We start from the raw sequence: 15,515 nt of genomic DNA, 5'->3' as shown, positions 1-15,515 counted from the left end.
TTCATGGAGCCAAGAGCGTCTTTAAGGATGTGCACCTTCCCTGTCAGACCCTGGAGCCGCTCTTGCCCCCGCGGTACTCCGCTCGCTTCCGAGGCGGCGTCCCGCTCGGTGCCCTGCGAGTCGAGGTTGACCGCGGGGGGGCTGCTGCGCCTCCCCGGGGCGTGAGGGGACGAGGCCACCAGCCCACGCGGGACTTGGCGGGTGGGGAGGGCGGGTGCGGGCAGCGGCGGACAAAGCCAGCCAGCGCCACCTCAGGCTCCCGCCCCCTTCCCCCGCGGGCTTCTCCGTGGCTTCCCCGGGGCAGGCGCCTGCTTCCTGACGGGCGGGAGGTGTCGCCCCTCGCCCGCGCCAGGGCGCCGCGCCTCCGGCGGCCGCGGTGGCGCTGCCGAGCAGAGCTGGGCGCTGGGCGCCGAGCACCGGCCGCCCGCCCGCCCGCACCCCCTCCCCGGCCGGCTGGCTGGCTGGCTGCGTGCACGACGAACATGGCGGCGGCGGTGGGGCGGGACACTCTACCTGAGCACTGGTCCTACGGCGTCTGCAAGGACGGGCGAGTCTTCTTCATCGAGTAAGGGGGCGCCGGCGGGCGGAGGCGCTGGGGGAAGGGGCGCGGGGGTAGAGGGTAGCCCCGCTCCCGCCGCTGCCCGCCCGCCTCCCTCTTTCCCTCCCCACCCGGCTGGGCGGCCGCACGCAGTCTCTAACAGGTGCATGTTTTCCGCTTCTCCCTCCCAGCGACCTGACCCGCACCACCACTTGGCTGCATCCTCGCACCGGGGAGCCCGTCAACTCCGGCCACATGATCCGCTCAGGTGGGTGCCCGGAGACGGCGGGAAGGCTGCCCCCGACCTGCCTTCGCGCCGCGCACCGTTAACGGCCGCTCCGCTCCCCCTCCTCACCCCCACACCCGCGGCCAGGGAGTCACCTCGGGGGCGAGGACGAAGTTCTCACCTCTCCTCCCCCGCTTTCTTTCTCTCTCTCCCCCTCCCTGGCAGACCTGCCCCGCGGATGGGAGGAAGGGTTCTCGGAGGAGGGCGCCAGCTACTTCATCGAGTGAGTACTCCCCTGCCCCGCGCCGCCCTCGGGCGGCCTTTCGCGGGGGGCGTTGGCGGCGCGGCCCCGGCCCGCCCGCGGGGACGCCTCAGGCGGGAGGGAGGGGGGGGTGAAGGGGCGCCGGGCCGCTTCCACCTCCTCTCCTCCTCCCCTCCTCCCCTCACCAACCCGGCACGTCCGCCGATTTAATTAATGATCAACGCGAGGGAAAGTGACAACGGGGTGTGCGGTTTCGGCAGCGGATGGGGAAAGCTGGCTGCCAGGCGCGGCGGGATGCGGGGATCCCCCTGCCTGCCGCGCTTTCTCGGTGGCTAGCAACAGGTTTTCCCGGAGGCGGCTCTTCAGTTTTTGTTGGTTTGTTGTTTTTGGTTCCCCTTCCCCCGCCCCCCCCGGTGTATAAAGTGCGGTTTGTGGCAGGTGGAGCGTTGCATTGGTTGAAGGTGGATGGTTTGGGGTTTTTATTTTAAATGACTTGTGGCAGTGGATGCAGCACTGGGAAGTTTTGCAAGCGAAAGGCTTTCAGTGTTTCTTCCCAGAGACAGGGCTGAACAGTTGAACTTGCCTTGCCTAGGCTGGCGGTGGCTGTTGTATCTTTTATGTAGTGTATCTTATTCAGCGAACAGCTAAAAGCATGAGATGTGCTGCTTGTTAAGGGTCTTTTATTCTATGAGATGCAAGCATGTTGCAGCAAAATGGGATAATTAAAAGAGCTTCTTTCAAACATTAGGTATATAAGGCTTTTACAAATGTAAACACTGATGTAAATGTAGAGATTTAATCAAATCAGTAAAACTCTGGTGTTCACCCTGGATATGGAGTTGTGTGTCACTTACGATGTCTTTGCATTTTCCTTTGGAAATTTGCGTGTGTGAGAAATTCAGTGAAACAAACAGAAAAGGATTGGAAAACACTCGGGCTACCTATTGCTTCAGTGCTGGACAGGAATGGTTAACGCAGGTCATTAAGTACAGTCCCCTGTAACTGCTGACAACTGTGTCATAGATGTCTAGTTTTGAAATGCCTGCAGAGCATACCCCAAAACCTTTGACAAACTTGAGGTTTTTAGTAAAGATCAATCTTCAGAACCATACAGGGTTAGATGAACAAGAGATTGACTGAAGACATCATAAATACCTCGCACGGTAGGATTTTGTTAAATAAAATTCCAGATGATCCTAAAATGTCCTTTTTTTCCCTACAAAGGAGAGGGAAAAGGCCTGTCAGTCCCTGTTTGGCTGAGCCAGAGAATTACAGTGCTGGACTGGGCAGTTGGTTCGGCCCTCAACTCGTGAACAGAATGTAGCAGCAAGGCATTGGAGAGCAGCTGAATACCGCTTACAGCAGCCACCCTTTAACTGTCGGCAGTGTGTTGAAAGAAAGGAATAAAAGTTCTTCTGGTTACATAGGTGACTGGTGGAACTCTAAATTTGATAACTGTACAGTCTGTAAATGTAATGTAAACAGATCCTTTACACAGATACATCAACACAAACTTCTTTCTTCTTTGTAGGAATACATCAATTTGTTTTTCTGTCCTTTCCAGAAGCTTACTGGTGCAATTTTGGAACAGCTTAGATTCCTTTTCCCAGCTGCTCCACATGGAAGACCATTCTCGTGTCTTGTTTGTTGGGCAATTACAAAACTTTTAATTTTTGATCCATTAAATTATAGTTGCGTGTAGTGCATCGTCGTAACTTGTGCTAATAGCATTCTTTAGCTTGAACTGGAATTACTGCAGGAAGTGAAATACGCAACGGAGTGTGTATTTTACAGAACAATTGGATAAACTTCATGATCTTTAGGCAAGCAAAGATTTGTGAGGAGCAACAGCAATTTTTTGACGTAAATCAGTTCAGCTGTACTGCTTCACACCAAAGATTCACCTGATATAGTATCCTTTTCAGTAGCGATACTTCCTCTAGCACTGCTCTAGCCTCTCTGTTTTCAACTCAGAGGCTTCCTGAGCCAAGTGGAATTTCTCAGTTTTTCTTCCATGAATATATTGAGCTCCTCTTGTGCTCATTTAAACATCAGCATCCTTAGACAAAGATTTCCATAGCTCACTGCTCCGTTCATTCCTCCTATGTTGCTTCCACATGATGAGTTCTCAGCTTACAGGAAAGGTTACTGGTTCCTAAATGCATGTTTCACATGTTGTACTACTCAATTCCATTTTCTGCCATTCCATCTCACAAAAACCACGAGCTCTTCTGTATAACTATCCAGTCCTCTGTACTGGTGATAGTTTCCAGTGTGGTGTCATCTACAGAAATTTCATGCACACATTCTCACTCCTTGACTATGAAGTTATTGAAGGTTGTCAGTATGAATGCTGCAGGTTACCCTTCTCTCTTGTGATAATTTCCACTTTTAATACAATCTGTTGTAGTTTTTCCTCTTTGGCCAATTTCTGTATGTATCTTGTAAGTCTTATTTCTATTTGAAATATTATTTAAGTATTATTTCTTTAATGAAATTAAAGTATTACTAAAGATTATTTCTATTTTAAATAATTTCATGTAGGGGACAGTATCAAACATTTTATTTAAATGTATACTGGCTAACTGCACTTACACAACTGATTTCCGGTACAGCAGTAATCAAAATGTTAGATAGAACATTGGATGTGAGCTGACTTAAATGGGCACAGGATTAATTAATTTTTTTACTTCCATGTCTTTATTACTTCCTTCAATATTGTGGACAACCTTGAAACATCATATAGTAAAACAAAGGTTTATAAGCTGGTCAAGCTTAATATCAAAACCAGGTAAGCTTTTCTCCCCTTTCCACTTACTGGGAGTTTGAAAATTTCCAGAATTCCCTTGTGATGGATGGAAGCTTTCTAAATTTATGTGCTCTGGTTTATAATGTTGGGTGGTTTTTTTTTGGGGGGGTGGTGGGGTGTGTTTGTGTGTCAGTGCTATTCTATAGGTTAAGAGGGACTGTTTTCCCTTCAGTTATTTACTTGAGATGTTTGTATGAAATCACATCCCCTCTTAGTCTTGTTTTGCTCAACTAAATAAGCTGGGTTCTTTGTCCAGCCTTTTAAAAAGGGCTCTCCATCTGTTTGATTGTCCTGTAGTTCTTCTTTGCACCTCTTGCAATATGAAGTCATCTTCGTTGCATGTGAGTGAACAGAATCGTATGCTGGAATGAGCTTTTGTGAGACTCTCAAACAACAAAAGTGCTTTCTTGGCTCTAAAAATTTCTCAGCTTTCTGCATTTTAGCTTGTTTGCCTATTTGGGGAAGACACCCACACTGACAGCACATGCAAATGCTCCAAATTGCCTGATACATATAGATCTTTCTTTCCCATTACTGCATTAACTTCTAAGATTGTAATTTATATTAAGAACCTGTGTATAAAGCTACATTCTAGTTCTTCCTATTTGTGCACATTCACATCTTCCTGAATGATTTTCTCTGTTCTGATTGTTCTTCAGGTTTTCTTGATAGCTGCAAACCCTATTAATGCAGGCCTGCCTCTTATCCTAAAAGGCATTTTTTTTTATCCATTTGGTGGTTTTGGTAAAATCCTGCTGTTTGTTTTGTGGCTTATTTGCAAGTTAAATAGCTTGTCCTAAGGAGAAAATGGGATGCCTTTTATACCATTTTTTGTCTTTCCACATACATAGCCTCAGCATCTTTGTAACTCTTACTCAAATAAAGACATGGCATAATCAGCTATACTGAATATAGATACCAATTATGAAAGGTTGCAATTTGGTCACCATTGACCATAGACTTTTTTCATCAATGTGACTTATTTCCTCTTTTCTTTGAGTGACAAAAATGTGTAAAAACAGCAATTTAACTTTTAAAAAAAAAAAACAACCAAAAATAGTGTGTTCAATTTGCTTGGTATGCCAACCTTTGTTCTATTTTAAGAGGAGTATTGATTTAGGCGTAATCACAGGACTGGATGTTTCTTTGTCTAAAAGTATTATGGATGTTGCATTTTCTGACTTTGAGAGCAATGGACAGCTTGCACTACTCTTTTCCATTTTTTCCATTTCTTGGTTTGTTTGGGTTTTTTTTTTCCTGCTGATATTTTTGAAATAGGTTGCGTTTGTTGGGCAACTGCTTTATGTTAGAGTCACTGCAGAAAGGATGTTGTTGCTGAGCATACCTGGAATTGAATGAGGACTTAACAACATCTGCTCTGGTTTGTTTCTAGCAGTTGGGTTGCTGATGTGAAGCGGTAAGTGTGGTTGGCACACTCTTTTTGGGGAAGGAGATGTGACATGTAGGGGAAAATAGCGATTGATGGAAAAACAGTACCTGTATGCATTATAGTTCAGGCTTTTGTTTCCATTTGCTTATTATCTTTTTCTGATCTGGAAGGCTTAGGGAAATTGGAAAGCTTTGAAAGTCTGGAATGCTTTTTTCGTTACCTTCTTATAGCTTTTAAAGATTGAGTATTTATGTGAAAGGATCTGTTTTTCCAGTATTAGATACCTAACTGGCTTGTATTAAGGTGTATTAAAATAAGTATGCTGTTGCTATAGAGGTTGTTTTAGAATGCTGCAATAAGATTGCACATCTCGAAGGTAATATTGCATTTCAATTCTAGCCTAAAATTAAGACCAAAAAAGTGGAAATCAGGACTTGAATAGCTGAAGTTAACTCTTTGTTCGTTTATTTCTGAAATCAATTTTTAGTCCAACTTGGCCTCTTCTTCAGGTAACAGTGGATGTACAAGAAACAAAAGTTTTTATGAAATCGCCATTGTTCATGGCAGTAGTCTGTTTGCAACTGTTATTCTTTAATTCTTTTATTTAGCTTTTACTGTTTGTAGGAAATACACATGATATGTGTTTCAAGTATTTGGAAACAGCGAACAAGCAAAGAACACAGAAGTTGGTGAACCCCAAATTGAAGACTGCCTTTGTAACTTTGATTCTGCTGTGCGAAACGTGTACATTTAGATACCATGTCACTGAAAACCATACAAGAGCTCAGATACCCAGTTAATGATTATTTAATCACAGAAGCCTAAAGGGGAAGAGATTATTGAGTTCAGTCCTTTTGATTATCTGAGAAGATTGGTTTATGATCTCATTAATAAATTTAATCAACAGGTGGTTCTGCCCTGCAGAAATTCCTGTCTTCCCTGCTCCTAGTAGGATCTTGAAGTCTGTTTCTTTTTAGAGGCTGTTTAGGTGGGCTAAAGCACTAGTTACTGTATGTGTTTCATGGCCTGCTGTAAATACAAATTATTATTACTTTTGTTCAGTTTTCTAGGATGGTTATTGCTGTAGAAGCAAAAGATAGTGGAGCACTTAACTACTGTGAGTAAGGAATAGTGCTGTCCCTCATAATGAGATCGTCAATACAGATTATGTCCTTTGTGGTTCTTGAACCCTTGCTTAGATGAAAGGTCTCAATTAGAGTATAAGTAAGTATATAAACCCATATGAAATCCCCCTGTGAGGACCTGGCCTATGAAGTACTTCACTTTCTCATTGCTGTATATAAGCAGTTTGAGTTGTGTGGAGTTCCTGAAGTGGAATAAAAATTATGTAGCTGGAACACATGAACACTTCACCAACCAAAAGTGAAGATGTTAACACCATCACTAACAAATTTGAGGATAGTCTCCGGCAGAGTGAAAGGACTTTGTGTGCTGTAAAATGTCATGGAGAAACTTGTAGGGAAAGCAACCTGAACTGGTTCCACAGCAATGGGTAAAGCTCTAGTTTGGATAAATCTTGAGAGGCACCATATGTAGCAATCTGTAAGTTATGACTGCTTACTAGAATTCAATCACAAGTTGCCCTTGAGGGGACCAGACTTCATTGAGGTAATTTGTACGTGTGGAAAAACGGATATGAAATTGAGAAGTGGAAGGAAAATGCTCAAACTGGATTTTGTGTTGAAATACCAGGGCAGGGAAGCTGTCCCATCCTGCAGCTCTGCAGAGGCGATAGACGGTCTTGAGCGGCCTCTACTGGTTCACCGGCAGGAAATTAGGCAGCAAGAGAAAAGCTGCCAGGTTTGGGGTCAATCTGTGTTGGCGTTTTTTTATTACTATTATTTTTTTAACTTCTTGTAAGAAAGGGTTCCATTTGGGCAATGGGAAAAAAGAACTATATACAGTAAAAGTAAATAGTATTGCTTGTATGCATTTCTCTGTATCCCTCCTCTTGTCCTTTGTTCTCCAGCTCTGGGCTTGAGCAGACAGCCTGTTCAATAATTTTTGTTCTCCTGGATTGTGAACAGAACTGAGCTGGGGATATTGGAGCTGCTGGGTAGATACAGTGGCGATGTTTCCTTCAAGTTGGGGAAACAATTAAGTGTCCTTTTTGATGACAGTTAAAATGAGAGATCACTCATTAGAGAGCGAAGTAAATGCTGATAGATTCGTACTCAGGCAGAGATTGCTGATGATTGCAGCCAGCAAAAGAAGTACTTTGTAGTTTAGCTCCCAGAAAGCAGGAAGAGGGTACGTTCACGCTGCCTGAATTGCAGAGTGCCCTCTGGAAGAGCAAGCTTGGAACTGTGCATAAGGAAAATGCTGTGTGCAGTTTGGTTCAGTGATGTATATGACTGAAGAGGAGCATTGTGTGCATTCCTTGCGGGGGGGAGGAGCATATAAGGGGAGGTGCTGGTGTTTTGTTTGTTTTTAAAGCAAGGCTGCACCAAAAAGTACTTAGCTTGGTTTGTCAATCCTTTTTTGCCTTTCTTCCAAAATATTCAAGCATTGGAAAACTGAATTTTGACTACCTGAGGAGGCCAGCAAGGATAACGTACGCTTAAAGCATAGTTCCCGTTAACTTGAAACATTGTTTTGGGTGTTGAACACTTCTGAAAATCAAAGTTGCCTGGGAAACCGAGGAACATTCTTTTGTTCTGGTTGGGGTTATAAGACTTACTTATGTTGTAGCTCAGAAACAAGGGTACCAACTGGTTCTCCAGAGCTGGCAGCATCCACGTTTTGTTCAGTACACATTCGAGCTTCTCTAACATGAGTCTGTCAGAAAAACTTCATTCGTTCAGCCTCTTTCCTGAAGTAGCATCCATTTCGGCATTTGTTGAATCTGTGTGCAGGTGAACACGTGCATATGTTTTAGGAAGCTGCATATTGCAGTGAGGGCTTTTAGAAGTGTGCGATATGTCTTCCACATCAGATGAGGAAATAGATAATCTATTCAACATGTTAAATTTTGTTTTATTTGTTACCCATTATCTACCAGAAAAGAGAGAATCTCAAATATTTGGGGCAGCAGAATCTTAATATTAATAGTACACGTTTTGTTGTTTCTTCAATCGATCAGTAACCGTTAAACTCGCTAGCAATTGGACCTAGTTAAAAGGATTACCTACCTGCAGGCAAATATATCATGCAAGATGTTTTTGTGTTTTATAATGGAGGAAACAAAAAAGTACCTTTTCCAGGTGAGTCTGGCAGTACTAAACAATCTTAGCAATTGCTTTGGTGAAGAGAGAAGAGCATGCTGTGAAGTTCATGGGTGTAGGTTTTTCTTTCGACTTCTATGCCCTGCGTTTTCCCATCATTCCGTTTGCTGCAGATGGATTATACTAAAATGAGTTTTCACCTCACTACTGATCAAAGTTTGCCATCATCTCAAATATTTACGTTTCATTGGCACAGATTAAGTGTACTGCTTCAGTATCGCATCCCTGCAAAGACCAACTTGAATAATGTGGTGTCACATTTACTTAATATCACATCTGATTCTATCTGGTATGACTATACATTCTAATTTCCTGTTATATCTAATTTGTTTTGTCTTTGCCTCCTAGATGTGCTTTTTAAAAAATGTTTTGGTTTTTTTTATGACCTTGGCTTCGATAATGGTAAAGGATGGGGCTAAAAGCCTCATTTTATTTGTAGTTTAATTGTCTTTTCCTGCAGCATTATTAGACAATTTTACAAGGTCTGCTCTGAGATATTGTTCTTAAAAGCAGAACTTTTAATTTAAAAGCAGATTTGTAATTAAAAATGTTAAAATCCAAGAAGAATCTGTTTAAGCGCCCAACCCTTTTCTTTTTGATTGTTTCCACGTAGTACTTGGCAGAACGTCACTGACTTGTCTAGACAGGTACAAAAGCTTGTTACCAATACATAGTAGGTATGTGCTTTTCTGCCTGAAGTTTTCTGTTTAAACCCTTGTTTTCCTTATAGCTTATCTGTATCTTTAAAGTTTTTATCTTTAGTTTAATAAAAAGTATAATCAAAACCACCAAAACTCTTAAAATGACATTTGGATACACTGCTGAAATGAAGCATTTGAGTAATACTGGGTTTTATTTACAATGTTTTGTCAAGTGAGAACTTTTATTATGTTTTTATTTACTTTATAGAAGCCAAATATCCTGAACTGAGAGCAGAGTACTGAGCATTTTGAAAATACGTGTTGATCCTGCAGCTTGCAGGTGATTTTTTCCAGGAGCTCTGTATAGACTACGATTGTCAAATATGACTAAGCAGAAAAGCTGCTGTTAATTTTCTGCTTTATTTTGTCTGAAAAAGTGTAACATTACTGGCTTTTTGCAAGCTGCATTATTTGTTTTAAAATGTCATAGTTTGAGTCATCTTCAAACTTGCAAAATGCTAGAGCAGCAACTTTCACAATTACTCGGTTCTTCACTTTTTGCAGTTATTTCTCTCCTTTTTCTAGACGGAAGAAAGACTCATTTTGATTGACTTAGGATATTAGTATTAATATAATGGAGAGCAATGAAAAACTAGAGGCACTGTTTGTTTATCAAGCAGCATAAATCAGAGGGCAAAAGGCAAATTAATTTTTTTTTCTAAATAGGTGTCTTTTAAGGCCAATTTCTAGGTGTTTTAAATGTGTACTCTGCAGGTTAACCTCTTAGTGCTTAAGTTCAATGCCTGCTTTAGATCAAAGGGAAAGAAATGGGGTTTATCCTAATATCTAGAATAGTAAATCTGTTAGATCTATTTCAGTAGAATGTTTAAACACATCTGCAGACAGAATTATGCACACTATGGGTGTGATTCACCATACACAATTTTCACTGGTTGGGAAAGCAGCGTTAGTAATATTTTCTTCATATTTTTCTGAAGATCAGGAGTTATAACATTAGCTGTTTGCACGGTGAGATAAGACTGACAAAAATCTAGATGTAGGTAGTTGTTCCACAGAGGACATGATGGTTCAAAACCATGTTGAAATTAAAATTAAATTAATAAAAGCTGCAAAATGGTGAAAACCATTTTTCTTAGATGACAGTTATCAAACACTTGATATTAATTGTTAACCATCTCAGGATATCAGCCCTCATTTCTTTTATTTTTTATTTGAAGAGAGTCATTTAGAACCTGCCATTTTTTTAATGTGAAAATGTTGCTTGGTTTTCAGTTAAGAAAATGCTATTGTCAAGGGGCTTGAGAAAATGTTTTTATTTCCTTCCTTGCAAATCACAGATTGATGCTGTTCTTTAAATGCCACTTTTGTGCTTTACTTTTTTAGCACAGAAATACTTGAATACCTAAAACTATTTCAGATGGCGATAAAATTTATTCCTTCAACACTGTATGTTATTACTCCCAGTATTCAACTTTAAAAAGCCTGACCTCTTTCCTCACTCCTGTATACTGATACAGTGAGGAATCACAGAATCATTTAGGTTGGAAAGGGTACTTAAGATCATCAAGTCCAACTGTTATTCTAACGATGCCACCACTAAACCATGTCCCTAAGCGCCAGATCTACACATCTTTTAAATACCTCCAGGGATAGTGACTCAACTGCTTCCCTGGGCAGCCTGTTCCAGTCCTTGATAACCCTTTCAGTGAAAAAAAATTTCCTAATATCCAGTCTAAACCTCCTCTGGCACAACCTGAGGCTATTTCCTCTTGGCCTATTGCCAGCACCCACCTCACTACAGCCTCCTTTCAGGTAGTTGTAGAGAGCGTGAAGGTCTCCCCTCAGCCTCCCTTTCTCCAGTCAAATCAACCCCAGTTCCCTCAGCTGCTCCTCGTAAGACTTGCTCTCTAGACCCTTCACCAGCTTCATTGCTCTTTGAACACGGAAGATGGGATCTCGGTTGTGACTTTCCCGTGGGATGGCTGCAGAGTCAGATGGCAGCTGAACTGCAGGGGTAGTGTCCAAACTGGTGGCTCCTAGGAGGCTTGCTGTGCTTGCTGCACACCAGTGCTGAACGCCAGTTGTCAGTGAGGGGCTGGGGGGCAAGGTGTGGTACGTGCCAGGCCCAGCAGCTTGGCTGTGGGTAGCTGGCTTCTCATACTGGGCAGGCAGAGTCTGCTGTCATGGTTCCATGGTTCTAATAATAATAGTAAAAAATATGCCCCAAACATTGGAAGTTTGTGAAAACAGTTTAAACTGAGTTTGCATTAATAAGATAATCAAGGTCAGCAGAAGGGAAGGAAAGGTGGGAAGTAATTTTGGAAATGCACACAAGTAGTGAATTGAAAGCCTTTTGACATGGATTTTTGGATGTGTCTATATGTTCACAAATTAGAAGAGAGATGAAGCATTTTGAACAGTCAGCAGTGTGGACTTGAAAAGGCCAGAAGCAATGTTCATCTTAGACACTACAGACCATTCCAAATACCATTTCTGGGGGATTTAAAATAGCCCCCCACAAATCGATGTCCTCTTTCTGCAACTTTTGCTGTATCAGCGTTGCTTATAAGGAAGCTCACAGTTTTTTATTTTTCCCATTGACCAGATGCAACAGTCAGCTGTCATGCCTGAAGTCTCTGTCCTTGTCACTGGTCAAACCTGTGGTTCTGGTAGCGTGGGGTAGCTGGGTGATGAGGTGATTGGAAAGCTGCAGAAAACGACAACCAGGCAAGGCTCAGGAAACAATGTAATTATATATATCAGCCATCTCTGGGGAGAATAAATTCTTGAGTGAGCCATGGACAGTATGTAAAACTTAGTGATCTGGAAGGGTTGGAAAGCATTGGTTTAAACTAGTTGCAAATAAACTATTGAGTGGTACTGATAAATAAGATGGGCTAAAGAAAGAAAACAAGGAGGAAAACTGAAGCTTCTGTGTGTGGATAATGTGACTTTTTCTCTTCCCTCACCATAAAAGTAGCAGTCTGAGAGAAGGGAGCTACAGGAGTTCCGTTTTTTACAGCTCATCTTCCTTGATGGATCTAATAGGGGAACTACAGTAAGTAATTTGAGGGGTGTCTCTGATTACCATTGTGCTGATTCTGCGCCACTGTGGCAGGCAGACAGCAGAAGCTCAAGTAAACTGTGGTTTGTGGAAGTCAGACTAAGTGTTGCTTGAAATCTTAAAAAGAAGGAGCTGTAAGTAATGTGAGTAGTAAAGCTACAAGATTTTTTGAATTATTAATGTACAGAAAAGAATTTTGTTTGTGTAGGGAGATGAGAAGACTTGCAAATTTATGTTTAGACTGTCATATGGCTATTTCCTGAATGGTTTCTATTAACTATGGTGAGGTACATTGTAAATAGGCCTGTTACTTTTTTTAATTTTGTGTGGGAATAGGAAAAAAAGTGAATTTTTATAGATGATGATCTGTTAGTGAATATTATGTTTGCTTCCTTTAGAAAGAAAATGTCAAATTGTTCTTTTCTGATGAATTTTTAAAATTTCTATGATCAGAAGCACAATAAGAAATTCTATTTAGTAGCTGAATAAACTGTGATAATTCCAAATGAGGTAATGCAGATGCAGTCAGCTTAAGAATAAAGCTCAGCATTAACAATTTTTGTTTTCCCCAGAAAGTATGAATTTGGAGTGCTGTGGTCTGTGAGGAGTGCCCAGGTGAAGAATTAGAGTGGAGTAGTAGTATTAGGAAAGCCCCAATGTTTTCAGCTGATTTGAAAGTAGTGTGCTTGTTTCTGAGCTGCATTGTGGCTTTCTTTAGGTTGATCTCTAGTTCAAAAACTATGAAAAATGCTTAGGAAACATCTGAACCTGCCACGTAGGAATGGATTATTGTAAGAAAAAACAACCTTCTTGGAAGCTTTTAGCTATTTGTGAGGTAGACAAAACCAATTTCTGTCTAATAATCAAAGAAATTACTTTTTGCAGAGAAGTAGAGACTAGTACTTTTGCAGTAGAAGTTAGCATTAGTTGGAACTGCTGTCTTCATAAACAAAATTACTTTTATCTATGAAATATACCCACTTTAACAATTAAAATAGTTTTGCTTACTTGTAGTTGTTTGTGTAATGTTTTGGATTTTTCTGAAATTGTTGTAAGAAATTCTTCAGTGGGTATTTCATGCTGCACCAATGTTTCCAGAAATAAGTATTTGGTGATTTGGAGTAGAGGTCACAAAGCGACTTAAATTGTGGCAGTAAATATGTGGGTCCCACTTGCATTTCACTTCTGAAGCGAGCTAAAATAAAATGTCTCTTATTAGTATGTGATAAAGAATTTTTTAAATTTCATGATAGAATTTTTTTGAGTGCTTCACATAATTTTGAATAGTGAATCTTGATTTCATTTTCTATTTTCAAATACTGGTTTTAATCTAGAACCACGTAAATTTGTTCTTCTGTTCCTAGTGGGTTATAAATTGCAAAACGAAAAAGAAGCTTAAGTGTGTTCCTGTTAGTTTTTCTCAGCTTCTGACATAGTTGTTAACTGAATTGGCTGAATAGGAGGAAGAAATATTTTCTCTGTGCCTGCCCAGAAGCTAAAGCATTAAACAGACTTTTGAAAGCAGTGACATTTTTTTCTTTGTGTCATGCCATCTAAGATAGCAATTGCTTTATTAATGGCTTCCGTTCTTTAAGAAAGATGCAGAGCTCTAGTCTTGGAAGATTTGGACAATGAAGTTACTCCATCTACCTAATCAGTTTGTGTCAAAATTCATGTATGTTAAAATACATTTATAATGACATAGCTAACAGCTCCTCCCCTCCCCCTGCAAAAAGTATTCTTGAAGCTCAAGCAGGTCAAAGACTGTCTAGTTGAAGTTTTTTTTTTTTATCTCATGCTGAATAAATCAATCTGGGAGGTGAGCACTTGCCATCTTTATAAGACAACATTATAAATATGCTGCTTACTGAGACAAATGGCTTTGAGGAAATAGTTCTGTATTGGGTATTTTTCTTGATGCTAGGAAACGTTGTATCTTTTTCAAAAGCTTTGGAAAATGATAGGAGCAATTCTGTTGTAAGTCTTTCCTGGAATTTATGCCATTTCAGCTGTTAAAAGGTCAGAGATTTGCAGTAAACTTTTAACTTGTAGATGTTGTTCTGTTAATTTTCCTTCTTTTTTAAAGTGCAGGCCATTACCATTGTTTGGGGTAAAGACGCTTTTCACTAACTTGATATTCAAATAGACTAGGATAATTTACAGTAAAGCTTTTAATTAATTTTTTTAAAATTTTTTTAAGGTGGCTTGTCATGAGGATGCCTACTTTCTTGTCAACAGGTCTAGCAATTAGAGGAAGGAGTTTGTACTTAATCTGAAATGCATCAGGAGAGGAATGTCCTTTAAAGGTTTTTAGCTCTTAGGTTGATACCTCCCCCCCACCCCTCCGGTGTTGAAAACAGTTTCTATAGGGCATGAAAAACAGGTTTATAGTTAGGTAATGCTTCTCTGGAAGTAAACTGTAAGAAGACTACAATAAAAACAGTTTTTAGAGATGTTCTATTTTGGAAAACATCGGTTTGCTTGGAAGAAAGGCAGACCAACCCACTGAAATGGGCTACTGCTTAGTATGTACTTAATAAGGTGGATTTTCTTTTTTTTATCAGTATAGGCTTCTCCTTAGATTGCCTGCTGAAGAAGTTTATCTTAAATGTCATAGCTGCCTTTTTAAAGCTGACTTGTATAAGGATGTCGTGTATAGTATGCTGTCTTAATTGCTCAGAGTAGCTGCAAACGACTAAAGAACCTACGATAGAGAACAGAGTACTTGCCTTTACACAATTGGTATTAGTGATGGTGTAGATACTGTAACTGATGGGAAAATGCTCCTAGTTTCAAGAAAACTGATATACTTGTGACATATGTAATCAATACCATTTACATACACTGAAGTGAAACTGTAAATGACAGACCTTCTTAACATTCAACTGCTCAAGGATTATGAGGAGTTATTTCCTGTAAGGGTTGGGAAATGGTGTTCCCCGCCTGAATGGGTAGGCTGGTGCTCTGGAGAGGAGACTTGCTGAGTCAAGGTGGGTGGGTACAGAGATTGAGAATTTCCTTCCAGGATCAGAGGACAAAGACAGAGGCTAATAGAGAGCTGCAGACATCCTGGGGACAGCACAGGTTAGTGATCTGGGCTAAATTACGGAGAGAGGAATTTTTCTTAAAATATGCCTGAGGAAGGCTGGTTGCAGCCTTGCAAGGCTTCCTCTTCATATTACTGATTGGAGACCTCTCCCAGCCTTAGGTGTGGCTTAACAGCTGTTCTAAGCTAATAAGGAAACATGGTGATTTCTTTTTCTCTTCTTCACCAACCCATACTGCTCCTTTTATACAGGTGTGTACACACATAGATGTT

General features: G+C 41.0%; 1 protein-coding gene across 7 annotated transcripts in view; it reads left to right on the top strand.

Annotated features, from left to right (window-relative positions):
- The first annotated feature begins 311 nt into the window (after positions 1-311).
- The window catches only part of PLEKHA7 (pleckstrin homology domain containing A7), a 164,552-nt gene continuing 149,348 nt past the window's right edge, over positions 312-15,515 (top strand). For 3 of the 7 annotated variants that reach the window (XM_054827158.1, XM_054827154.1, XM_054827152.1), the window contains exons 1-3: positions 314-565; positions 730-806; positions 990-1,047. In XM_054827158.1, coding sequence (XP_054683133.1) covers positions 483-565; positions 730-806; positions 990-1,047 — 218 coding nt within the window. In that variant the 5' untranslated portion in view covers positions 314-482. Of the gene's footprint in view, positions 566-729; positions 807-989; positions 1,048-15,515 lie in introns of all 7 variants that reach the window. The other 4 variants (XM_054827159.1, XM_054827156.1, XM_054827153.1 and 1 more) reach the window with 3 other exon arrangements.

The sequence above is a fragment of the Grus americana genome, chromosome 5, assembly GCF_028858705.1.
Source record: "Grus americana isolate bGruAme1 chromosome 5, bGruAme1.mat, whole genome shotgun sequence".
NCBI lineage: Eukaryota > Metazoa > Chordata > Aves > Gruiformes > Gruidae > Grus > Grus americana.
Note: the sequence above shows the minus strand (reverse complement) of the source record. Positions and strands in the feature narration are given on the sequence as shown.